The sequence below is a fragment of the Sceloporus undulatus genome, chromosome 4 (assembly GCF_019175285.1).
Source record: "Sceloporus undulatus isolate JIND9_A2432 ecotype Alabama chromosome 4, SceUnd_v1.1, whole genome shotgun sequence".
NCBI classification, from domain to species: Eukaryota; Metazoa; Chordata; class Lepidosauria; order Squamata; family Phrynosomatidae; genus Sceloporus; species Sceloporus undulatus.
In genome coordinates, this window is record NC_056525.1 from 127,071,123 (window position 1) to 127,099,030 (window position 27,908).

General features: G+C 42.0%; 1 protein-coding gene across 1 annotated transcript; it reads left to right on the forward strand.

Moving 5' to 3' along the window:
- The first annotated feature begins 7,389 nt into the window (after window positions 1–7,389).
- SERPINC1 (serpin family C member 1) lies at window positions 7,390–21,721 on the forward strand. Its single transcript, XM_042463236.1, has 7 exons — window positions 7,390–7,574; window positions 8,423–8,801; window positions 10,222–10,437; window positions 13,922–14,059; window positions 16,953–17,346; window positions 20,399–20,463; window positions 21,469–21,721. Exons 1-7 carry the CDS (start codon window positions 7,405–7,407, stop codon window positions 21,640–21,642), a joined length of 1,536 nt encoding a protein of 511 aa, XP_042319170.1. The 5' UTR covers window positions 7,390–7,404; the 3' UTR covers window positions 21,643–21,721.
- The last annotated feature ends 6,187 nt before the right edge of the window (window positions 21,722–27,908 follow it).

Here is a 27,908-nt window from a genome sequence, read left to right on the forward strand (position 1 = left end):
ATTGTCCTCTAATAGGCCTCTCTCATTCCTCCCATCCTCAAAAGACATACTGTATACTTTCATGGAGAAATAAAAAGTCCACAGTAAAGGAGGTATGCACTCGAATAGTCTTTTAGAAGTTTGGATTGCTGATTGAGACAAAAAGTTTCCCCCAGGCCTTTCCTCCTTCTAAGACCTTGTGTAATGATCCTCGATTTGGAGGATATGCATTATTATTATTATTATTATTATTATTATTATTATTTGAAGGGGTGGCTCAGTCATTAGTTTGAGGAGCAGAAAGTGATGGTTTAAGAGGAATGAACCCTTTTACAAAGAAATGTTAGTGTTGTTTTAATGTACATTTTGGAGTTCTTTTATGTGCTTGATGACTATTGTGTAGTAAATAAATGGCACATGTCAAAATGGTTTCTTGCCCCACTTTCCCCTTTCAAACTGCCTCAGCCTTGTGTAGCTCCTGTGTCCAGTTTCAGGGATCGTGATATTTGTAATGTTTCATCAGTGACTCTTTCACTTTTTGGTGATGACTTTGCCTCCCTTCTGTTTATCTTGTTAAACTGTCCTGATATTTGCTGGAAGTCAAACTCAGCCTAATCCTCAAGGTCTAGCAAATTCCTCACTTGCCTCGAAGATAATTTCATTTTCCAAAAAGTGGAAGAGGCAACAAGGGGGTCAGCTATGTTAGATCTGATCCTAAGCAATAGGGATGACTTGGGATACAAGTGGTGGGATCATTAGGTGGAAGTGACCATGTTCTCCTGGAGTTTGTTATACAATGGAAAGGAGACGCCATACATAGTCAGACATGCATTCTAGACTTTAGGAATTCAATCAAATAGCAAGCATGTGTAGGGGTAAAGTCAGAAAAGCTAAAGCGCAGAATGAACTCAGACTTGCTAGAGAGGTTAAGAACAATAAAAAGGCCTTTTTTGGATATGTCCGCAGCAAAAGGAAAAAGAAGGAAACAGTAGGGCCACTACGTGGAGAAGATGGCAAAATGCTAACAGGGGACAGAGAAAGGGCAGAATTACTCAACACCTTTGCTTCATTCTTCTCAGAAAAGGCAAAGGGTGCTCAACCTGAGGATAATGGAGCAGAGGACAGAATAGGGGAATTTCAGCACAGAATACAGAGAAATGTAAGGAGATAGTACAGGAACACCTTGTTAATCTAGATGAATATAAATCTCCAGGACTAGATGAACTACATCCAAGAGTATTAAAAGAACTGGCAAATGTAATATCGGAGCCATTGGCAATGATCTTTGAGAACTCCTGGAGAACAGGGGAAGTCCCAGCAGACTGGAGGAGGGCAAACGTCCTCATCTTCAAAAAGGGGGAAAAAGAGGATCCCAACAGTTATCATCCAGTTAGTCTGACATCTATACCAGGAAAGATTCTAGAACAGATCATTAAACAGAGAGTCTGTGATCATCTAGAAGGCAATTCCATAATCACAAAAAGCCAACATGGATTTCAGAGGAACAAGTCATGCCAGACAAATTTTCTCTTTTTTAAAATAAAATCACCAGCTTGTTAGATGAAGGGAATGCTGTAGATATAGTATATTTTTATTTCAGTAAGGCTTTTGACAGGGTTCCCCATGACATTCTTGCAAACAAGCTAGTGAAATGTAGGCTAGACAAGGCAACTGTTACATGGATTTGTAATTGGTTGGTTGTTGACTGACCGAACCCAAAGGGTGCTCAACAATGGCTCCTTTTCATCCTGGAGAGAAGTGACCAGTGGGGTCCCACAGGGCTCTGTCCTGGGCCCAGTGCTATTCAACATCTTTATCAATGATTTGGATGACAGAATTGGGGGCATACTTATCAAATTTGCAGATGACACCAAATTAGGAGGAATAGCTAATACTCCAGAGGACAGGACCAAAATTCAAAATGACCTTAATAGATTAGAAAGCTGGGCCAAAGCTAACAAAATGAACTTCAACAGGGAGAAATGTAAGGTACTGCACTTCTGGCAGAAAAACGAAATACATACATATAGGATGGGCGACACCTGGCTAGATGAAACTACGTGTGAAAGGGATCTGAGAGTCCTAGTAGATCACAAGTTGAACATGAGTGAACAGTGTGATGAGGCAGCTAAAAAGGCCAATGCAATGTTAGTCTGCATCAATAGAAGTATAATGTTAGATGAAGGAAAGTAATAATGCTACTCTATTCTGCTTTGGTCAGGTCCCACCTGGAATATTATGTCAAGTGCTGGGCACCACAATTCAAAAAGGACATTGAGAGAGGGTGACTAAAATGGTGAAAGGTCTGGAAACCTTGCCCTATGAGGAACGACTCAGGGAGCTGGGGATGTTTAGCCTGGAGAGGAGAAGGTTAAGTGGTGATATGATAGCCCTATTTAAATATGTGAAGGGATGTCATATTGAGGAGGGAGCAAGCTTGTTTTCTGCTTCTCCAGAGAACAGGACCCGGAACAATGGATGCAAGCTCCAGGAAAAGAGATTCCAGCTCAACATTAGGAAGAACTTCCTGACAGTAAGGGCTGTTCAACAGTGGCACACACTCCCTCAGAGAGTGGTGGAATCTCCTTCCTTGGAGGTCTTTAAACAGAGGCTGGATGGCCATCTGTCAAGATGCTTTGAGAGTTCCTGCATGGCAGGGGGTTGGACTGGATGACCCTTGTGGTCTCTTTCAACTCTATGATTCTATAATTCTATACATACAATAATATATGTCCATATAGAGAATACAGTCCCTTCTTTGTCCTTGAATATGATGTAGATGAATTAAGTATACTATTCATTCTTCAGAGCAATATATGGAATAGTCCCATCAGGTAACATGAGGAGATACGTCTTTTTAAAAAGTTTTTTTTAAATTAAACGCCATAATTACTAAATAGATAAAAACACATTTAAAACATAATTACTAATTAAAGATATAAAAAATAAAATAGAACACACAATAGACACTACTTGGTTTAAAACCACTACTTGGTTTAAAACGGCTTGAATAAAAACATCTTCACCTGCCAGGAGAAAGAGCAGGGAGGGGGCCAACCAGACTTCCCTTGGAAGGGAGTTTGACAGCCTGGGAGCATCCCTGGAAAAGGGGTGTCTCCTGTTCCTTCACCAGGTATGCCCATGAAGGTGGTAGGACCAAGAAAAAGCTATCCCCGGTAGATCTTAAAGCTTGTGCTGGCCTCTGTAGGGAGATAATCAGGGTGTACAGACTGGAGATAAAAGCCAGCCTGGGGGTGGATTTGGGGCGTGGCTTCTGGACGGTGCACACCCCTCTCCACCCATACTGGCATGATACTGTGCAGTGCCAAAGGAGTGGTAAAAAGCTGCAACACTAGCGGCTATGGCGCCCTTTCTGTGGTACAAAAAACCCACTTTTTGCAGCTCCTTTTTGTGCCATGGAAAGGCCAGATGGGGGCCATGGTGTGTATTGTCGTGGCCCTGGTCCAGCGCTAAAAGGGAGGGCTGCAGGCCACCCCTTGGGGGCAGTCTGTCAAGTCCCAAAGTCTTTCACATAGTCTGGACCCAAGCCACATAGGACTTTAAAATTCAAAACCAGCACCCTTTAATTGTGCTCAGAAATGAAATGGCAGCCAGCAAAGTTGTTTCAACAAGAGTTGGGTGCAGGGTCATATGATCCCAGCAGCCAGCACCAGTCAATAGCTTGGCCACAGCATTTTCAGCTTGCTGAACTTTCCAACCAGTTTCCAGAGGTAACTTCATGTAGAGTATGTTATAGTATACCAAATATTATATAATCAAGGTGTGTGTCACTGTAGTCTTCATTAACCATGGGACATTTTCTACTCATTGCTCCACCTCCTAAATGCATGTTGGGCCACCAACCTGTTTCCTGTACCCTTTCTAAAGTTGCCTGTTTTCTCTCGTCTTCCTGCTCATGGACAAACTGACTTAGTCTCCTCAGACCCCGATGATAACTACTCAGTAGAGACTTCTTTGCCCATCTACAGCCCAGATAATTCCTTCCCTCTTTTCTGTCTTAGTGCCCTAAAGAATTTCTGGCTGCAGTGGCTAGCTCCTTTAACTGTGAGTGTCCTTTCTGGAGGTTAGCTAAATGTAATAGCAGGAGTGGGGGGAGTCTGTGGGGGTTTACAGTTATTGGCAGTCCAGTCCAAACCGGTATATATGGCTAGGGAATAGTTAAGGGGCTCATATTCTAGGATTACTTGGAGGGCCTCTATCTCTGCCACCTGACTGGAGTGTGGGCAACCCATCCCTTGAAGTGTGAAGGCATCACTTTACTTGGATGGCTGCATAACTGGTTTGGGGTGAGCCAGCTACATGAGGATCTGTGCAGCAAAAAAGGTATGAAACGATTCAGCCTTATTTGCCCTCTGCTAGCATCTCACCATCTCTGCAGTGGCCCTGCCATTTCTTTCATAAAATCGGAAGAGACCACAAGGGCCATCCAGTCCAACACCCTGCCATGCAGGAACTCTCAATCAGAGCATAACCGAAAGATGGCCAGCCAGCCTCTGTTTAAAGACCTTTAAGGAAGGAGACTCCACTACACTCTGAGGGAATTTGTTTCACTGTCGTACAGCCCTTACTGTCAGGAAGTTCCTCCTAATGTTGAGCTGGAATCTCTTTTCCTGTAGCTTGCATCCATCATTCTGGGTCCTGTTCTCTGGAGCAGCATAAACCAAGCTTGCTCCCTCCTCAATATGACATTCCTTCAAATATTTAAACAGGGTTATCATATCACCACTTAACCTTCTCTTCTCCAGGCTAAACATCCCCAACTCCCTAAGTCGTTCCTCATAGGGCATGGTTTCCAGACCCTTCACCATTTTAGTCACCCTCCTTTGGACACAGTCCAATTTCTCAATATCCTTTTTGAATTGTGGTGCCCAGCACTTGACACAATATTCCAGGTGGGACCTGACTAAAGCAGAATAGAGTGGCACTGTTACTTCCCTTGATCTAGACACTATACTTTTATTGATACGGCCTATAATTGCATTGGCCTTTTTAGCTGCCGCATCACACTGTTGACTCATGTTCAACTTGTGGTCTACTTGGACTCCTAGATCCCTTTCATACATAGTCTCATTCAGCCAGGTGTCCCCCATCCTATATGTATGCATTTCATTTTTCTGCCGTAAGTGCAGTATTTTACATTTCTCCCTGTTGAAATTCATTTTGTTAGCTTTGGCCCAGCTTTCTACTCTATTCGGGTCATTTTGAATTTTGATCCTGCCTTCTGGGGTGTTAGCTACGCCTCCTACTTTAGTGTCATCTACAAATTTGATAAGTCTGCCCCCAATTCTGTCATCTTTGTTCTTCCTCTTGCTGCGAATATATAATCAATCAGTCAGTCAATCATCTTATAATTTATAGTTATTATTTTTAATCTTTTGGACAAACCTGAGCTCATTCTGAGCTTTAGCTTTTCTGACTTCCCCCTATATGTTCTGGCTATTTGTTTGTATTCCTCCTCAATGATTTCCCCCTTTTTCTTTTTCCTACACGTCTCTTTTAAGTTCTTTGTATATCTATCCTGGTTTCTTTAGACAGTTCCCACTTTTCTTTCTCATTGGAATTTAATATATGACCTTTAAGAAACTCCCATGCACCATGACCTCCCATCTCTTTGAGTATTTCTAACTATGGGGTGACCTTACCCAGTATTTTCATTGTTGTTTGTTGCCTTGTGCCAGTTGTTTCTGACTTTTTGCAGTCCTAAAGTGAATTTGTTGCTGGGTGTTCTTGGCAAGATCTGTTCAGAGGGGGTTTGCTTTTGCCTTCCTCTGAGGCTGAGAGAGTATGCCTTACCCAAAGTAAACCCATGGGTTTCCATGGCCAGACACAGGGACGTAGCCAAGGGGGGGGGTCCTTGGGGTCCAGACCCCCCCTTCCGTTAGATAAAATGAATGGTGTGTGCCGCCACGACGCCGCACCCAAGCCCCTTTATAATGGTGGTACTTAGTCTTGGACCCTCCCTTCCCAAAATCCTGGCTACATCCCTGCCAAACAGGGATTCAGACCTTGGTCATTATCCAATGCTCAAATCACTGCACCATGCTGGCTCTCATAATATGTTAGTTTAGTAAATCCAAATAATTTCTGAACTGTCAAAGAACTCATAGAACTCAGCATATTTTTCATGTTAAATGCCACCAACTAGAAACCTCTGCTGTTACATGAAACCTCACTTCTAAAAGACAAAATATATTTACAGATCCACTCTATCCCAGTATTAATTCTGGAATTTGTTTCCCAGTAAGGCAGGATTGTTACAGTTGGGTCATTGGCAAGTAAACTCTGAAGCTTATTACAAATTCAGTACACACCAGAAACCTGTGAAAGTAGTAACAAAGTAGGCACTTTGCTGTTTTAACAGGTATGCTGCATTGGCACATTGACTATTTTTATTATGTGGCTTAGTGGTTAACATGCTGACTCCGATGATCACAGGATTGGCAGATCAGCAGTTTGAGACCCAAGTCTTACAGGATGGAGTGCGCTCCCATCACTAGTCCCAGCTTCTGCCAACCTAGCAGTTCAAAAGCATGTAAAAGTGCAAGTAGATGACTAAGTACCACTTTAGTGGCACCTCTGCATTTAGTCATGCTGGCCACATGACCACAGAGTTGTCTTTGACAATGCTGGCTCCCTTGGCTAAGTAATGGAGATGGGCACTGCCCTGTATGGTTGGTCACAACTTGATAATCATGTCTAAGAGGAAACTGTTACCTTTATAAACCATCTCCTAAATATTTTTGAGGAGTGGGATAGAAATTCTTAAGAACATTTGGACTATAAGTATATAAGTATAATTTGCCCTCACACTTTATGCCTGAATTGTGGGGTTATAGTTTTGTGAAACACTGGAAGTTTGGCTGGACATTCTTAGAAACCCCATCCCAGCCCCACAGTACATTTCTCCGTACCCCCTGGAATATCATAGTACGACTGTTAAAGTAGTATAGCTGATACTACTAGTAGAGTTGGACTGTATCAGTTTTACCCACACCTTATGGTACTCCACCTAGATCCCTCCTCATCCTGTCCTCAGCCCACCGAAACAACAAGTACTTTTGTTATAGGGTTTTAGTCAGAGTTGTAATTCTAATGCCAGGGCCCTTAAAGAGAGAGGGTCTGCCGAGTGCTCTTTCCTTTGCTCTTTTTTGCCTCGTGAAGACATTAGTGTTGACCAAATTGCAGCAACATGATAAGGGGCTCGGTCCACTGCAGCACACATTCTGTGGCCAAAGCAGAGAGCTTACTTCTGAAATGACTGTTCCCCATTGCCAGTTCTCCAGCATTATTGAGCTCTGCAATTTGGTATCACCAAGTTGAACATTAAAACTGCTCTCAACTTAAACATTGCTTTGCTCCACTATTTGCATAACCTGATTTAAAGGCCATTTGCCTTTGATCTTTATGGCCTTCTCAATCCCTTTTCCCTCCCCTGTCCTTGTTTCGGCTCTGGCAGAAAGCGGAAAACTGAGCCAGAAAATCTTCCAACTGGTTGATTGGGACAATCTTCCTTTAAAGCACACACACCAGGCTTGTGCTTGTCATATTTCACAAGAGAGAAGGACAAGAAGGAGGTAAGAGATTCCTGTTCTGTGTTAAAACTTTTTAAAGCAGAATCATAGAATCATAGAGTTGGAAAAGACCACAATGGCCATTCAGTCCAACCCCCTGCCATGCAGGAAATCTAAATCAAAGCATCCCTGACAGATGGCCAGAAAACAGCTGCAAAATTTATAGTTACTTTCACTAAAAACAAGGGAGGGTACAGCTTCTTTAAAATGGATGTAACAGCTTGTGCTTGTACATGATAGCAAAGATCAAGTACATCAGCTTGTACTTTATAGATTTATAGCAAAGCCTTTGATTATGTAGATCATGGAAAAGTATGGATTGCTCTTAAAGACATGGGCGTGCCACAACATTTGATTATCCTGTGACCTGTACTCGGGACAAGAGGCTACCATTAGGACAGAATATGGAGGAGCAAAATGTTTTTGTTAGCAAGGGGGTCAGGCAAATGTTTAAATTGTACAGCAGGGTTAGACTGGGAGGAAGGAGGCATGAAAATTGGAGGAAGGAGCATTAAATTTAAAGCATTTAGATTTAAAATATGCAGGTGACATCATACTACTTGCAAGAAATAACAAAGACCTGGGACTATTACTGAAGAAAGTCAAGGGAAAAAGTATAAATATAAGTTTACAGTTGAAGATAAAGAAAACGAATGTAATGACCATGGATGAGTTATATAACGTTAAACAATGAAGATATTTAAATAGTTAAAGCTTTCCCATATCATGGCAACTCTTCTCCATTAAGCTTTGTTTGGCCTTTTTAGTGAGAAGTGTGTGTGGGGGGGTGTCCCATTGTGTGTTTATTTTCTTCTTCATATCGGTTTTTATTCTCTAACCACCATTTATAGGAAGATGCAGCTCCTACTGCTATTTCTCATCTGTGTGTGGTCTCCTGTAGCCACTCAGCACCGCTTAGTGGAGGATATATGTACTGCCAAGCCGAAAGATATCCCTGTAAATCCAATCTGCATCTACCGTGATCCTGAGAAGAAATCACAAGAGGGTCCAGGCTCTGGTCCCGATCCAGAAACAATCCCCACCTTTACCAACCCCCGTGTCTGGGAGCTGTCCAAGGCCAATTCCCGCTTTGCTGCCATTTTCTACAAGAACCTGACCAGCTCCAAGAATGCCAATGAGAACATCTTCATGTCACCCATCAGTATCTCCACAGCCTTTGCCATGACCAAGTTAGGGGCCTGTGGCAACACCCTTCAACAGCTCATGACGGTAATGTGGGGGTGTTTTCTGGTTGCTTGATTGTTTCATGTCTGTCTGTCCCATGCAGAGTTCCTAAGGTTATGTACACCAAGTCATAATGTTCATCATAATGACGGTGCCCATGTACACAGGGCGCCGCCATTATAGCGCCGTTAGTCCATGCTACGGTTAGGGACCATGCAGTTGCCACACAGTCCCTAATCCTAGTTGCGCCACCACCACACCACAAAGGGCCCGTCTGTCCTAGGCCTATATCCCCATATTGGGTAACCAGCATGGTATAGTGGTTTGAGCATTGCACTATGACTCTGGAAACCAGGGTTTGAATCCCGGCTGAGCCATGTAAACCTACTTAGTGACCTTGGGCAATATACACTCTCCCAGCCTTGGAGGATAGCAATGGCAAACCCCCTCTAAAGAAACTTGCCAAAAAAGCCCCATAAGTCAGAAATGATTTGAAGAACATCGATCCTTTTAACTTTTTTTGTCATAAAAGTGTGAAATAATCTGACTCCAACCCTCAGTTTAGCTTAGCTTTTGTTTAGCCACCAAGTTCAGGGGTGGGTATGGTTAAACTTGTATATGTGCAGGTAAAATCAAATCAAATATGTCTTCAGGTAACTGAATATAATGTATTTTCTCATTGGAAATGGTTTTGATGCTATGTTGTATCTTGATTATTACCCAAAGCATCCTGATTCCACTTCCCCAGACCCCCACATTCAGATTTCTAAACCTGAGGTCAAATCGATTAATTCTAGAGAATAAGCATCCCCTACACTTTTCTAGTTATCCATGGAATGGGGGAAATCCTATCTTCTCCCACATTATCTGAGAGACAGTGTCCTGTCTATTTTGACTCTTAATCACCAAAAGTAAAGGAGGTTTCTTCTCTGTATGGCTATGGATCCTGATAATTTTTCTGGAGCAAATCAGGAGGCATGGCATACCTAATTCTGAGGCTTACAAGATATGTTCAATATTCAGGACCCTTACTCAGCTCTTATTTATTTCAATAGTATTTATTTCAATTTCAAGATAACTTGTAGGTGGTTGTGCCCTCCCTTTCTCTCCTGATATTACTTACACTCATTCTCACATAAGACCCATGGCCAGAGTGAGTGCAGTGGCTTTAGAGTCAAGTAGGGAAAGAGCATGTTCTTTGCTGAATTTTCTAGGCTTCCTACATCCATTGGCAAATCTCATATTTGGCTAAATTGGTTTTCTTGCACATGTCTAGGATTCCCTTAATTGCTCCTCATGAAAGGGAGGAAAGCAAATTGTTGTTTTAATCTGAAATTGTACCCTTTTCTGTTCAAGTGCTGCAGTGAATTAGTCTGGCTCTGTGGCAGTTGTATTCAAGAATCCGCTATCTTTCTGAGATCCCCAAAAAAGGTCCCAACCGCCTTTCTGGTTTGTGCTTCTCCAGGTTTTTAAGTTTGACACCATTTCAGCGAAGACTTCCGATCAGATCCACTTCTTCTTTGCCAAACTGAACTGCCGACTTTACAAGAAGATCAACAAATCCTCGGAACTGATATCGGCCAACCGACTCTTTGGAGAGAAATCCCTCGTTTTCAATGAAACTTACCAAAATATAAGTGAGGTCGTTTATGGAGCCAAACTCTGGCCACTAAATTTCAAGGTGAGTCATAAATGTGCTAGATTACTGGTGCTAAGAGCAGTGAATAAATCTGCTGTCACTATTATTATTATTATTATTATTATTATTATTAACCTTTATTTATGAAGCGCTGTAAATTTACGCAGCGCTGTACAAACAATCTTTTTAATTAGACGGTTCCCTGCCCTCAGGCTTTCAATCTAAAAAGACATGACAAAAAAGGAGAAGGGAGTGGTGGAGGGAAAGGGTAAGAGATCCAGCAGTTCCTCTCTACCTCCGAGGCCTGGACCAAGGCAGATGGACTGGAGGGAGGGCTTGGCTTCAAAATGGAAGGTTAATCTTCTTCCAGGGAAAATACATACTCTCAAGTAGGATAATACATATACAGTACATAGCAATACAGGAAATGGTTTGATAAACAGGCACCAAAAGAACATCAAATAGTAAGCGACAATTATGCAATGCCTGGGAAGGCTTCTCTGAACAGGATGGTTCCCAGCTTCTGCCAACCTAGCAGTTCAAAAGCATGCAAGTACAGTGGTGCCTCGGGTTACGAAATTAATTCGTAACGCGGCCGCTTTCGTAACCCGAAAAGCCTTCGTAAGCCGAATTGCCATAGGCGCTAATGGGGAAAAGCCGCGATTCCGTGCGAAAAAGCCGAAAAAAGCACCAAAAGTTTTTTTCGTAACCCGAAAAAACATTCGTAACCCGAAACAATAATTCCCTATGGGATTTTTTCGTATCCCGAAAATTTCGTAACCTGGGTATTTCGTATCCCGAGGTACCACTGTAGATAGATAGGTACCACTTTTTGGTGAGAAGGTAACAGCGTTCAGTGAAGCCACATGATCACCAGAGCAGTCCTCTTTGGCTTAGAAACAGAGATGAACAATGCCCCCTACAGTTGGACACGACTAGACATGTATGTCAAGGGACTACCTTTACCTTTATCTTGAATTACTTAGGTAGTAATTGCAGGATACTTACTGGTGTACTCACTGCAAGCATACCTCAGATAACAAAGCCTCTGACAAAGAAGCTCCTTTTTACAAAGTCTTTGTCTCTCCACCAAGCCTTTTTTCCTAATCCTCTACTGTATTTAGCTGGAAGTTTGTTTGTTTTTTTACACACTGGAATTGGGAGTCGGGTGAAGAATGGAGGAAACACAGACGTTTAGTTACTGATTTGCAACAGAGTGTCAGTGGTAAACTACGCAATAAAGCCTGATGTGGGGCGAAATGGGATAGTTTTTATCCAATCCTCCTCTAGATGTGTGCCCACCTACAACTGGCAAAGTAACAACAGCTCCCTCTAGAATTCCTTGCTGAGTGTACAAGGAACAGGAAACACAGAGAAAGACAGAAAACGAATTAGCCTTCCTCATCAGCTGCCCCCAGCATGTTAAAAATAAGCATAGAGCTATGTTTGGTCACCAAAAAAGGAAATCAAAACAAAAACAGAAGCTAGTGAAAGGAAGGGGGGGGAATGCCTAGAAGCATTTTGGGAGAAACTTTCAAGTGGTCTATAGGAGGTTCAAAATGTTTTTATTTACTTATATTAGGCTTACCTGACCTGGTTGTTTCATTTCACATGTGCACCAGTGGCATTACAAGGGGGTCTGGGGGATGTGGGCCACACTAGGTGATACCCTAAAAGGGGGTGACACCATAGCTCCTCAGACATCTGCCTTTTGGCAGAAACAACCTGTGGCATTTGCCTGTATCTCTTTAAAATGTTGAAGAGATGGTGTAAGTAGGGTGAGGCTCTTTTTTATTGTTTTTAAATTGATTTTTAAAATTTTTCTTGAGAACATCACATTTGATCAAATGTTCACTTTAACCACATGAAACTCTGTATATGTAAACGCCTTTACTCTGTGTGCATGATACTGTAATTTAAAGGTATAATTTTAATTTTGCTAGTTGTTTATGTCACAGCTATTCAGAGATATATGGGGATTACAATTTATGACTAAATTAGTACAAAAACATTATTAAGGGTGTGGTATATGGGAGGAGGTCAATGATTTACTGCACTGGGTGACTCCAGCCCTAGTGACGCCACTGATGTGCATACTGTTAGTTCTGAATAAAAACTGAAATGAAACATACTGATTATTCTTTCCATGCTATTTCTACTCTGGCACCAAATATTCTGTTAATGAAGTAATGTTGAAGAATACATCTATTTTGTTAATTGAGGTCTGCCTGTATTGGCAACTTCAACTCCCCCCCCCCCCTTGTTCCTCAAATGCAGCATGTCTGTGGATTCCCTCCAAACTCCTTCCTAGCTACCTTGGTATCTTCCATTGTGCTTCAGCTAGGCTGACTTTTTCCCAACAATGTTGCAAAGGTTTTATTAAATATTTATTAAGTACCATTTTATATAGTTAAAAAAAAAACCCTACCCTGCCTGAATTTTCTTGGGTTTTTAATTTAACAATAGGCCTTTTTGCTGGGCTGTATATTTTGAGTATAGAGCCATTGTACTGTCTAGTCTCCTTATGGGTCTGAAACATGGGTCACCTATCGCCAACACCTATGACTCCTTGAACGCTTTCATCACCGCTGTTTACGCACAATTCTAAATATACACTGGACTGACTATGTGACAAATGTTGCTGTCCTTGAGCAAGCAGGAATCACCAGCATTGAGGCCATGCTATTGAGGATGCAGCTGCAGTGGGCAGGACACGTTTCTAGGATGAAGGACCATCGCCTCCCAAAAATAGTATTCTACAGTGAACTCGCCACGGGTCAGCATAAGAGGGGCGCCCCAAAGAAGAGATACAAGGACTCCCTGAAACAACATCTCAGGCTTGGCCAAATTGATCACCAACAATCGTCTGCCCTGGCCTCACACCGGGAGGCATGGAGACGCACCATCCACGATGCTGCAGCCTTTTTTGAAAACTCACGCCGAATGAGTATCGAAGAGAAACACAGAAAGAACCACAACTTGGAAATATCACCCAAGGAGACATTCTGCTGTGCTTTCTGCAACCGGACTTGTTTATCTCGGATATCTCGGATTGTAGTCATCAACGTGCTTGTAGAAAGCATGGGATGAGTTCTTCCTGAATCTTCGTTTGCGAAGAAAAGCCAGAGAACATTTTTGAATGGTTGGCAGTTGTAGCCAGTACACACACCACTTGAACACCTTTCTGCAACATCCTGAAAAGGATTTAGAGTTGCATAATCTCAGGTTACGTGTATTACCAATAGGAAATTGGCTCTTGTCAGCCACTGATTCCCCCCCCCCCCCAAAGGTTGGTGGGTTTGTCTTTAATTCTTCATTGCTGCGAAATAGTCTGTGGAGGACAGAATTAGCAAAACCAGAGGACAGAATATGCAAATTGTTTGTCAGGTACAATTTCAGACTGTACAGAAGTTGTCCTCTTAGAGCTTTTGGTGACATCACCTCCTCCTCTTCTTCTTTTTATATTGTTCTTTTGATGCCACTTGTGACATTGCATTCTTCCTCCCCTCATGCTGCCTGTTTATAGGAGAAGCCAGACTTGTCTAGAGCATTCATTAACAACTGGGTGGCAAATAAAACAGAGAAACACATAATGGAAGTGATTCCAGAAGGAGGCATTGATACCACCACAGTTTTGGTACTCATCAATACCATCTACTTTAAGGTATGAAAAATACACTATAGAATGTGAATTATAAAAGGTGTATGAATATTATTTCTGGCTGAACTGACTTACTTTTTAAACATTTATACATGAGTGACAATGGCTTTTTAGCCATTGTTCTTTTCCTTGGGATCAAGTAAGCCAGTTAGCTGTGCTCTGGAGACTCCTTTACTGATCATTATGCAATTGTCTTCAGTTGCTGTTTAGGTAATGGCAGCTGAATTTGCACTGCAAAAATAATCTGATTGGACACCACTTTAACTGCCATTGCTCAATGTTATGGAATTCTGGGAACTGTAGTTTGTTGTGGCACCAGAGCTCTGTTGCTACAACAAGCTACAGTTCCCAGAATTCCATGGCCTTGTGCAATGGCAGTTAAAGGGGTGTCAAACTGCTTTATTTTTAGTTTTTCTAAAAATAAAGAAGAGTTCTAGAAGAGTTTCTTCCTGATGTTTTGCCAGCATCTGTGGCTGGCATCTATAGAACATGGCCACATCGCCCGAAAAACCCACAAAAAACTATGGATGCTGGCCATGAAAGCCTTTGACTTCAAATTGCTTTATTTTTGCAGTGCAGATGCAGCCTGTCTGAGCTTGTAATGCGGATGAGAATGGGGCTGTTGCACTTTGCCCCAGTGCTCAGCATCTATACTGTATGTGCCAGAGCTTCTCCTGAGTCAGTTCCTCACTGCCCCATGTTGACAGGGAGTTCTGAAGAGTTATTTGTTATTATTTATTTACAGTATTTATACCCTGCCCTTCAGCCCTAAAGGCTCTCAAAGCGGCTTACAATTATAATTCTTTTTCATTAGATGGTTCCCTGCCCTCAGGCTTACAATCTAAAAAGACACAACACAAAAGGAGAAGGGAATGGTGGCGGCGGGGAAAGGGATCAGGTCCAGCATTTCTTCTTTCCCTCTGAGGCCTGGACCAAGGCAGATGGACTGGAGGAGGGCTCTGCTTCTTAATCTAGGCCAGGCTTGATGGAGCTGAACCGAATCTCTCCCTCCATGGCCGGATCCGGATGGCACTAGATGGACTGGAGGGAGGGCTCTGCTTCTTAGTTGTTGTTCATCTGAACATGAGCAGAACTTTGCATGTAACTGAGGACCCTGAAAAATCAAGGTTCCTAATCCAAATGAGAGCTCTAATCACACTGAAGGAAACATTAGTCCAGTGATGTCACTGGGAGGGTTGAGAGGGGTTTCAAGCTACACTGTGTGACACCAAGAAGAGGGGTGACACCCAGTTGGACTCTCCCCCCTTTTTTTGGCTGCTCCAAAATGCCTGGGACAGAAAGGAGGAGGAGGAGGAGGAGCACACATGTGCTCTTGCAAACCACTCTGTCTGGAGCTTCCTCTCCAGGGAAAAAGCCCAGGTTGGAGCACCTGGAAAGGGTGTGTGAATGCTCCTCCTCCTGTGTCCCAGGATTTTTTCCTGGAAGTTTGGGATGCAGCAGCCAGAAAGGATATGTGCACACACCTGCTTCTATTCCTCCTTCTCCAGCTGTGACCTTTCTCCCTAGAGAAAGTGCCCCCCACCCCATGCCACCTTCTTCTGAGTAGAATGGCACAGGGCTAGTGTAGCGGGCACCCTTTTGGCCCATCTTTTGAAGCTCCACCTCCACTGGGTGACACCCCAGGCAGGAATGCCACAGCGTTGGACTTGGCCACTTGTCTTTAGACTTGACCACTCAAAACAGTAAGGACAGGAAGTGAAGGAGCAGGCCCAGTGCAGACAGATATTTAAGGAGGACAGGCATTATGAAAGCTTGCACAGGGCTGAAGGGACTCTGGGACTTGTGTCCTTTAGAGAACGTGTCACAGAAGAAGAAACCACATTTTCTGTCTTTCTGACTACCAGTTCTAGAAAAAATTGTGCCAATCTCTCCATTCTGTTCTTAAAGAGAGCCTCGCTGCACAGCTCTGTGCTGGAGGAGGGGAAATCTTGTTCTTTTTTTTTTCTTTTTTTAAAATTCAGATTACAACCTCCAGGTCCAGTTAAAGTATACCTGCTTCATGCCAAGCTTGAGCCCTAGTGCTTTCTAGAGCTCTCTGCCAGGTTTGCCCACTCTGTCCCCCATGAGCCATTGTCTGGAACACTGTGAGGTTGGAGAAGACAGAGGGGAAGACCCATTCATGAAAGTTGGATGGATCCCTGCACAACCTTGCATGGTATAAGTCAATGGTTCCCAAACTTTGGTCCTCCAGATGTTTTGAACCTCAGCTCCCAGAAGTCTCTGCCAGCTTGGCCAACAATCAGGAATTCTGGGAGATGAAGTCCAAAACATCTGGAAGACCAAGGTCACCAGTATAAGTGTACACTTCAGTACAAATTGATGGTGAACATTAATTTGTGTGTCCAAATCTTTCTAGGGTTTTTTTGTGGGTTTTTTGGGCTATGTGGCCATGTTCTAGAAGAGTTTATTCCTGACGTTTCACCAGCATCTTTCTCTGAAGATGCCTGCCACAGATGCTGGCAAAACGTCAGGAAGAAACTCTTCTAGAACATAGCCCATAGCCCAAAAAACCCACAAATAACTATGGATGCCAGACATGAAAGCCTTCGGCTTCATTTTCTAGGGGTGTCTGCTTATGCTGTTTGAACATGAGCACAACCAGTTTCTTAATCTGTATTATCCAATCATCCTGTGTGGAGTTGTGGGTGGTGTTCCCCATAAATCTTTAGGTATTTTTGTTTAGGACGTAATCTGTGCTAGTAGTTGTGATATAGATCCAGGAGGGGTATCCTTCCTCCACACTTTTAGCAATTTCCTAATAGGGCATGAGTTTGTATGACACAGGTAACAATTGAACTGAACTGAGTTGCATGGGGCAGTCCAGTGATCTGAATGTTTTGGTCTGAATGTTCTATTTTCTTTTGCTCTGTCACAGGGCCACTGGAAATCCAAGTTCCCCATCGAAAACACAAAGGCAGAACTATTTTTCAAAACACCTTCAGATTCCTGCCAGGTGCCTACAATGTATCAGGAAGCTTCCTTCCGCTATGCCTCCATTCCAGGGTCCCAGGTGCAGGTGCTGGAGCTGCCCTATAAAGGGGATGATATTACTATGGTCCTCATCTTGCCCTTTATGCACACACGTCTGGCTCAGGTGGAACAGGAGCTGACATCAGATATATTGGAAGGGTGGCTGAACTCCCTGAAGGAGGTCTCCCTGTCAGTGCATTTGCCCCGCTTCCAAATAGAAGACAGCTTCAGCCTGAAGGAAAAACTACAACAAATGGGATTGAAGGATCTCTTTGACCCTGAACATGCCAGTCTGCCAGGTCAGTCCTGAAGAATCCATGTTATTGTTGTTGTTGTCGTTGCTGCTGCCTAGTGCAAACCTGTACATAGACCTGTACAAATGCATGACTCCTGAAATACATTTCTATTTTAATTTGAAAATTACATTTTCTGCATTTTTGAAATTACATAATGGACCCTAGCCCAAAACACCTTCAGCCCTTTTATTTCCCTTTTTTACTGTTTTGATATAATATAAGCCACTATCCTGTTTATCTACTGGTGGAATGGAAACCCATACAAAAATATTTTAGCTGGGCTTCCGCTAGTTCCAACTGTATAATCCCCAGCTAGTTCCGGGGGTCAGAGAGCTCCTGGCCCCCCTCTTAATGAGACCACACAGACTGAAGAAAGGATCAGCCATTGCCCTCCTTGATCTACAGTGTCCAGGATGGTGACTGTTTCCTTTTACAGACTGTGCAGTTGCAGCTAGATGGTGCCTGGGAGCTTCCGACCCCAATTTTTATTCTCTCTCTCTCTCTCTCTCCCTTCCCTCCTATCACAATACTTCTTATTATCAGCTGCAGAAAATCCAGTTGCATCTGGACAAAAGATACATAGAGAAGTTTCATGAATTGCCTCACATTTTACTCCCACTTGGTAATAGGACTGCAGCCTAAAGTCTTGACATCATCCTCTCTTTTCTTTTGCTGAGCTCTTCCTTCCTCCCCCACACCTCCTCCACACCTGAACCCAGCTGATGGCATGAGGGTGCCTCTCTGCAGCCAACGAGTGGCGTATCCTTCATTTCATAGATGAAAACCAGGACAAAAAAAGTGGAAAATCTACACCAGAGTGTGGTAAAGATGGCACAAGCTAGGAGAGATTGCAGCAATTTGTTTTTGCCTGGGCCAACTGGGACTGGCAAGGCTCTGCTCCCTCCTCTCCTTTCCTTCATTGTTGGGTTAATTGATGCAAACTACCTTTGTACTTTAAAATTCAGTTGGCCGCAATTGAGGTAAGCTGAAGGAAGAGAGAGAAACAGACATTTTAAAAGCAATTGAAAAAGTGAGATGACAGGTATTAATTAGAACTGTCTTTGTCAAATTGGGACAGTTGGCGGGTATGCAGTGATCCCAATCAATTTAGCTAGGCTTAGATCTGAATCTGGCATCTAGTTTTTAAAAACCTCAAATGTTGTAATAACTGAAAGTCTCAGACTCTGGTGGTTCGGGCTATGTGGCTGCATTCTGGACAAATTTATTCCTGATGTTTTGCCTGTATCTGTGGCTGGCATCTTCAGAGGCTGGAGGCATGGAAGTGTGTGGAGTATATATACCTGTGGGACTCTTGGGAGAAGTGGTTCTATGTTAATGACAGAGATACTTGCGTGTTGCCTTGTGTTGAATGGCAGAGCCTGGAGGTGTGTTATGGGGAGGGGAATTTGCGTCTATTTAATTGGTAATCCGTTGTTTGCAGAGAAACCCCTTGAGCCTGGTTGGTGTTAGTTTGCTTGAGTTTTGATTTTTGTGTTTTTCATGACTGGTAGCCAAACTTTGTTTACTTTCACCATTTCTTCTTTCCTGTTGAAGTTGTCCAGGTATTTGTGGATTTCTAGACACAGTTGTTATGCAGACACTTTTAGGTTGACAGTGATTTTCTTGAAGCACACATACAGTTTAAGCTTCAATTTTCACTTTTTCATGATCTGCAACACCATTTTGCTGATCGTATTGTCTCTGTTCCTATATTTGCCTGTATCTTCTCACTGGTATGTATGTGTCTTCAAATCGCCTGTTGACATATAGTTTTCTTAGGCAAGGGACACTCAGAGGTAGTTTTGGCAGTTCCTTCATGTGCAATATATACAGCCCCTGGTATTCATTGATGATCTTCCATCCAAGTACTTAACCTGACCCTGCTTAGCTTCCAAGATTAGACAAGATCAGGTGCCTTTAGAGGATTTAGGCCGTATCTTTTCACTTCCTGCTATGCTTATACATCCCTCCAGAAACTAAAGATACAGTTAAAGATGAATACAGTCGGCTCTCCAATTCCACGGATTCCTTATCCATGGCTTGAAAATATTTTAAAAATACACAAAATTCCATAAAGCATACCCTTAATTTTGCTATTTTATCTAAAGGACACAATTTTCCTGCGCTGATGTATTTAATGGGACCCGAACATCCATGTAAAGACATGAGAATGCCAACACATCTGATAGTGCTGATGGGGAATCTGTATTCAGGACAAGGGGCTATTGTTAGAACAGAATATGGAGAAATAGATTGTTTGCTAATTGGCAAAGGGGTCAGACAAGGCTGCAACCTTTCACCCTATCTGTTCTACTTGTATGCAAAATACACTGTAAGAAAAACAGGCTTGGATTAAGCCCTGTCAGTTAAAGTGTTGTCAAAATGCATTATTTCTGCAGTGCAGATGCACTATTAGACTCAGTCAAGGAACCAAGGCCCTGTAAGACCTGAGCAGGGCTGTTGATAGAGTGACTTGGAGCTCTCTCGTTCATAGGGCCACCATAAGTCAAAGTTGTCTTGTTGTCTTAACAGCAGTTAGCAACAACAGCATAGTTTGTATGATCCATCAGATCAGAGTCTTAGACCATCAACACAGAGACATTCATCAAGGTCCTCTGCAGAGGTCCAGCCTGTGTCCATCTGAGTTGGGGGATCAGACACCATCAACCATACCCTGCAGGCCAAAATCTGCTTCTGACCTTCCCCGCATTTCATTTGTTAACAACTGGCTCTGCCATTTAGCTAGTTGCAGAAAAGCCCTATACTGTAGTTGCCTCCTCTCCACTGTTGACTCTTTGCAGCCTCTCTCAGCCACCCCCCTTTCCTGTGGAAGAAGAGCACTGCCAGAGGCTTAACATGTCATCTGTCCCAGGTGTATGTTCTTCATCTTTTGACAGACTTCCAGAATAGAGTATTTCCGTCACAGAATAATTGTAGAGATATCTACATGTAGAGATATCTTAATTCGTACATCAAACTCTGGTGGCCTTTTATATTCTCCTGAAATACAGTTTGCTCATTTTCTATTTACTTCTATCTGTCTTGTCTTTTTCAGGTATAATTACAGGATCCCAAATGAACTTTTATGTATCAGAAGCATTCCACAAAGCCTCCCTTGAGGTAAGCAAAGCCAGGTCCAAATCCACCCCTTCTCTTTTTTGTGCTATAGAGCCCAAAAGACAGAATGTCAGATGAGTTTAAAATACAAGTAGTCATGAAATTCAGTCCAGCTGTGCAACTGTGGAGCTCTCCATAAGATGCCCCAACACCAGAAACTGGGTACCAGCGAGGACAAACTATGAATTTTATATCCAGTATTACATTTTAAAATTAATATCTTTATTAATTTTTTTCATAATCAAACAAATTAAAATCTCACATATTGTATTGTTATATATCTAGTATTACATTTTATTTTATCCTTTCCAGGAGCTCATGGTGCTTCTCCCCTCAGTCTTTTATACTCACTGCAAACCTACAAGAAAAGTGTGGTGATTGGTTGGCCCTGGTGAGCGATATGTGAGCGCTGAGTGAGGATTTGCATCCAGATCCTTCCAGGCCTGTCAAACCATTTCACCACTCAGTTTATTCTTTTTCAAGGGTATTTTAGCAATAGTTTTAACAGCATGCGTTTGTCCCTTGTATTTGAAATTAGGGAGCAGGGCTTCTAGAGCACTTCCATATAGTTCTGAGCCCTTTGGTAATTAAATAAATATCAACTTCATTTAAGACTGAAGACCTGTGCTGAAAGACAGAATGATGGATTTGCAGGTAAAATATCAGGGTCAGGTCTGATTGCCTCAGTTTGTCGAAATTTGCCAGTCAAGGGTCAAGATGTCTCTGTTCCAGGAGCCTATTGACAGTTCACCTTAGAAATAATGGAGAAGGTTTGGCCTACAGTCCTACTCTCCCCTTATAACCATGCCTTGACCACCCCTAAGTATTTGGTTTTTCTCATCTTGTTGCCTTTTCAGCTATAATAATGTAACCAATTAATTGCAACCCTGATGAGGATGATCTCTAGTAGGGACCTTTTTGGAAAACAACCTTACTTCCACTGGCATCTTCAGTGGTTTCAAACTCAAAAATGATATATTTTGACGTGTATCTTTATTCATTTGGCAGGTGAATGAGGAAGGCAGTGAGGCAGCGGCTGCCACAGCAGTCATGATCACAGGCCGTTCGTTTCCTTTGAACAAACTTGTCTTCAATGCCAACAGACCTTTCATGGTGTTAATACGGGAGGTAGCCATCAACTCAATCCTCTTTATGGGCAGAGTTGCTGATCCATGCTCTTAATCCATTAGTTGTTTTGTGATGGCCTTGCCTTCTGTTTCTGGGCATCTCCATGTCTAGCTAATAAAACTGCTTCCTTATATCTATTGTATTGTGACACGTCACCCTGACACAAAGCCCCTCTTTTTTTAATGTGAAGTTGAAGGCTTTCATGGCTGGCATCCATAATTTTTTTGTGGGTTTTTCAGGCTATGTGTCCATGTTCTAGAAGCATTTATTCCTGACGTTTTGCCAGCATCTGTGGCTGGCATCTTGAGAAAATGCATTCTCCGAAGATGCCAGCCACAGATGCTGGCGAAACGTCAGGAAGAAACTCTCCTAGAATATGGCCACATAGCCCGAAAAACCCACAAAAGAACCCTTTTTTTTTTTTGTTACTCAAATGAACATTTTGGTCCTACATTTCTACCCTACAGGGCACACTGGAACATGTAGGACATACTGGAACATCCAGCCTCTGTTTAAAGACCTCCAAAGATTCAACCACTTTCCAAGGGAGTGTGTTCCATGGTCAAACAGCTCTTACTGTCAGGAAGTCCCTCTTAATGTTTAGTTGAAATCTCTTTTCTGTGGAATTGACTTTTTAGAAATCATTTGCAAATTACGGATGAAGATTCTGGAGCCTGCTATTTAAAAAAAATATAATTTGCCCTTCATCATGCATTTGTAATATTTTGGGTTTCTGAAAAAGCCTCTGTATAACCAAGAAGGGTGGGCTTGAACTACTTGATAGCGACTAAGACAGTGATGGTGAACCTTTTAGAGGCCGAGTGCCCAAACTGCAACCCAAAACCAACTTATTTATTCTAAAGTGCCGTTTCCCTCTGGCTTTCTTAGTAACAAACTCTGGCAAACTCTGTGCTGGGGCAATGGCACATGTGCCCACAGAGAGGACTCTGAGTGCCACCTCTGGCACGCGTGCCATAGGTTCGCCATCACTGGACTAAGACAAAGAAAACCAACCAGTCATATGTTGTTCTTTGTTTGGCCATCTCCCACAGTAAGAGCTGTACTTGGCTGGTGAGCTGCCAAGAAAGGCCCTACCAAAATATAAGCAACCCCTGATGGTGAAAGTGTATGCAAAGAGGGCTGGGATGATTTCTTCTCCTGAAAGACCAGAGATCACCAATTTGTGAAAAAAGCTCAAAAGAGCTCACAAGAGTCTAAGGGCCCAAACAGACAGGCCAAAATAAAGCTGCTTCGAGTCACTTTGGAGGTATGCTGTTTAAATGATGCACGCGTCCTAAAAGGCCAGAAGCCTGTCTGTTTGGGCTCAAAGGTGACTTATTCTGAAGAAGCGGTGGGGAAGACTACAATCAGACAAGGACAAATGAGAGTGTTCTCCAGCTTTGGGTATTAAACCATTTAATTCTCAAACCACTCACATGCATAACATTTCTTTTACACAGTGTTAAAGAGGAAATGCATTTCTTTTTAAAATACAAACAGAATTTCAAGTATACATTTATAGAATTTCTTTTTCAGAGTGCTAACCAAGTTGCTAAGTTTTCATTCACATTTTTAAAGCTGTTCAATGAGAGGTGCTCGGGTTTTGTTTTGTTTTTGCTAAACTGCTTTAAATATGTTTGCACATGTCTTTATTTTCATTGTTATTTTATTTTCCTTCCATCCACACCAAAACACCCGCCTACAAAATCACAGCTCTCCTGCCTCCCTTTCTTTCTCCCTCTATGAGCATGAAGAGCATTGGGAGACTAAAACAATGTAACGGGCCTAGGTTTTGAAAAATGGTTATTAAAATATATACTGGGCAGTTCTGCTAACAAACATTGCAGAAAACTGCATTATATTTCAGCTTGCTTCAAGATTGAAGTATGAATTCTGCTCTACAATACAAAGCAAATAGAAAGGTTCAGCACTCCAACAGAAAATTAATCATTGTAAATCTTAACTGTTTCAGATTTACTGAGCAATAATTTAAAATGTTGTGCCTGATGGTGTTTCGTTTGCTTTTAACTGGGAACGAGGGAGAGAAATCAACATCAAATTCCTCTGAAACAGAGCAAAACTATATTTAACATCAGGAGTTAATGTTAAACTTCCAAAAGAATTAACTGATGGGAGAATTTCCCATGAATCCGACATTTCCAACTCTTCTTTCCTCAAATTCAGTTAGGCTCCAGAAGGTGGGATTAGGTGCCATCATGTGGAGTATTACAACTATGATTCAAAGTCCAGATTTTCCATCCTGCTATCATCTTGGATATGGCCATGTGTGGAATATAAGACTATAAAGCATGTATGCAAGGCAATAGCATAGCACTCTTAAGAACCTTGTCTAATTGGCTCTGTCATTCTGCATATGTTTTGCTTGTCTGGTAGTATTCAAGATGCTAGCATCCTAGTTCACACCAAGTTTGAATAAGTGAGTTATTGCCCAATAGAAGAGAAACAAATCTGGGACACAAAATAAGTAAAGAATACATGTGCATTAGTTTTAAATTTAGATAATTTCAATCCCCTCGATATTTATCTTAATTGCCCTTAAAACCTAAGGTTCTGTGTATACTAGAAATGCTAGCATCCTCATTCCACCACAGCATGCCAGCCTTCTAGGTAACATATGCCTGGGTTAAAAATGAGTGGTGCTCCAAGTACACACAGGGTATTGCTTTCACACTATTGGAGGTTTGGGTGTACCAAGGAGAAAGAATATGCAATACTTTTGCCTCCAAGGATGCAAGATACAGCAGTGAAACACCAATGTTAACATTGCTCATTGCTATTTTCCATCTAAGTCAAATCCTTCCAAATGTAACACCTACCAATAGCCACAGAGTTTAAAGTGCACATGGGGAAAGGAGAAGGGATGTCACGGTACTTAAAATAATTGACTTAAAGTGCCCTATTACTTCTTTAAAAGGATTTTCAATATATAATACAGAGAAACCAAGTTGTATTAATTAGGGGTATAGAGGAAATAGCACAAGTTTACCTGTTCTGGTACTTCTCAGCTTGACAAAGCTGTATATGTGCAGATCTATTCACTAGTAGGTTACTGGTGCCTTGGGGATGGCATGCTAAACTGTTAACATGAGATAGCTCCAAGTATGAAGACATTTCCCATCCAGGACAGGGATTACAAATAGGACTAAGAAGGCACCTCACTCTGCCTACATCACAAGCACCGTGTACTTAGAAATTTTCTGTGACACCATTTCATATATCTCCAAACTTCCCCAAAAAACCTTCTATCTCAATTATGTGTGATAAAGAAATACAAGCTAATGCGCTCAAACGAGAGCTTCTCTGTGTCTTAAAGTCAATTTTGTCTTAGTGTGTATCCTTTTGAAAATGTTCAGACTAATTTGACATTTGTAACCTATTAACTGACATACTGAAGTCTCATGTGTACACTGAATATGGAAACACTGGCATGAATAATGAAGAGCCTAAGAATAATCCCCTGGGAGGGGACGAGTTATCAAAAACCAGTAGTAAAATTGTTTGAAGAACCACTGTGAAAGTCACTCTTTGGACTAATTCAAAATTGTAAAACAGTACTCTCTCATCCATCTCCCCGTACATGGTCTGATCACCAACCCTTCGGAGGAGTTTATATATAAGTCCTGAAAAATTTGTAGCACACTTACAAAGCTGAATTCAACTATCTTAAATTTGTGCTTCCAAATGATAAAAAACATAATTCAGAGAATTTATGCTGAATATGTGAGGCTAGCAACTGGGAAACAAGATATTGTATGTATATGTGCCTTCAAGTCACATGTCGACTTATGGCGATCCCATGAATTTCATGGAGGTTTTTAGGCAACGAATATTTAGTGGTGGTTCTGCCAGTTCCTTCCACTGAAATACAGCCTACAGCATCTGGTATTCGTTGTTAGGTATGTATAAACCAAGTAATAGAAAAATAGCACCAGAGTCCTCTTGCTGAGCATACATATACTTTAAATGCCCAGTGGTTCCTAAAGGAATAATATCATATTGAAAATCCCACCTCCTAAGAAAAGAATGAAATACTATCATAAATATACAGTTACAATGCAAAAGAGATCCCTCTACTCCTAAAAAATGTGTAGTCATGAACCAAATGACCCATGTGTCACTGGAGGGTGGGATACAAGTGGGCACAGAGGTGCAGAGAGAAAAATAAATTACACATTTGATTATTATGTGGCGAGAAAAGGGGCACTATTTTGGGTAGCAGCTCTTGTGTTTTAGGTAGCGTTTTGTTTGGCCACAAGAACATAACACAACAAAGGAAGACATTATGTATCTTCTGGCTTCCGCTGGAATTAAAAAAAAAAACCTGATACAGGGAGATACGTACTTAAAAAACCCACAGGAGGGCAAAATCTTCCTGATATTTTTACAATGGCCTGTTAAGGTTATTTAATTTCCATGTGGAATACTGGGCTTCATATATGCTGCTGTGGGGAGAATCCTCTCTTAATTGGTTGTCCTAGACCCACTGGGAAGAATTTTGCCACAACTAGAAGTATGTATGCAGCTCCCTTTTAACTGTTCCTTTAAAAGGAACTCCCTCTTCCTTTGAACCCAATTATGAATTTGGACTGCAATTCACTAAGGCAGTTACAAATGCATTATAGTTATGTAGCTACACAGTGTGTCATATCCCATACTTCCAAACCCACTGGGTAGCAGCTGCTGCCCGGAAAGCAGTTGATTGACGTTCCTTCCCTCCCATGACTGCTCTCTGGTGCAACAGCCAGAAGCAGGGCTCTGTTGCAATTCCCCCTCACATCAAAGATTGCTGGTATGAGAAGGAAATGTGGCACATACGGATCATGTATACAAACCAGTCACAAATGTGTATCTCTCAGTTACACATTCCTAACTGGCTTAAGTGAATTCCAGCCTTGGTTTACTACAAGTCAGATGAAATTAACAAACAGCACCGCAAAGCCACTTCAGACTTTTAAAATATACTTATATTAAGCTACAAGAGTATTCCTCACTTTCAATGCCCCATAGTAAAAGTGTGCCTTTTTCCACTAAGCATCATTTTTCCTTCTAATATTTTAAAGTGGGTATCAGTCATCATTCTGAATATACTAATCTTTTTGGCACAATCACTAGTTGATCACAAACAGAACTGCTTCCAAAGACTCACACCACAACAAACAGTGTTCCTGCTGATCATCTCACTCACAAGCTTTGTTCAGAAGGAAGTCAAGCTCCACAGTTTAAGAAGCTACCAGGTAATTCAGGAGGAAGTCAGGAAACTTCAGGTTGATTAGCCTTTCCTGGGACTATTTTCCTAGCAGAGTAAAGTGAAGCACACATTGAACCTCCAAGTTTAAAACAAATCACCATATTTTTTTCATGCAACCTATGTTCAAATAAATCTTCATGGGAAAACTGTACAGAACACCCTGTATTCTGTCAAACAAATCTCACTCCTAGCCTCAGTTACAAACACCTAAATAGAGTAAAACATGGGGCTTTCAGCACATGACATGTAAAATGGAAACCCTTGGGGTTTCTCCATTTGCCCCCAACTGAACATAAATGCCAGTGAATAAAGCACAAGAGTCACATTTTACATTATCATTAAAGTGATTCTTCCACCTAATTCACAAGTGCAAGAAATGCAAATCTGGTCAGGGCAAAGAACTAAAGCTTCACTGCTTCCCAACATCCAGAAAGAGGCAAAAAATTATACAATAAATGTTGAATAATGGCACATCTGTGTTGACTCAAGAATCCCAGTGCACTGCAAAGAATTTCTGGGGCATGTTGGAAACTATATGCTCAGCAGTCATGCAAACAAAAGGCATGACTTACACATAGCCCATACTGTCTTGCAGCAATGCATTGCAGGAAAAGATTAACAGTGGTGGACAAGCTAATGTTCATGGAAATGCTTCTGCCATGAATTACCATTCTGCAGAGTCCTTACAGTCCCCAGAACACTACAGGAAAACTGACTATACTGTATATGAAACCCACAGGGCCATAGTCCAGCTAAAGCTTCTAACTACTTGGAAGATGTGTCTTCCCACATGAACTGCAATGCAGGTGGAAACGCTCTGTCTCTCCGCTTGGGGAAAGTGTAAACAGAAGCTGCAAGTGTCTCATAGTTAAATGAACAACTGCATCTGTATCCAGCATGTAGTTGTGCTTTCAATACAATCTGGATGGCTCAGACAGTTGGTTCATTTTGCCCAGTAATGTGCATTCTGACTGGCAGCAGCTCTCCAAGGCAGAGATCTGTTCAAGCAGAGATGCCAAAGGAGAAGGCTGGGACTGTTTTCATAGAAATC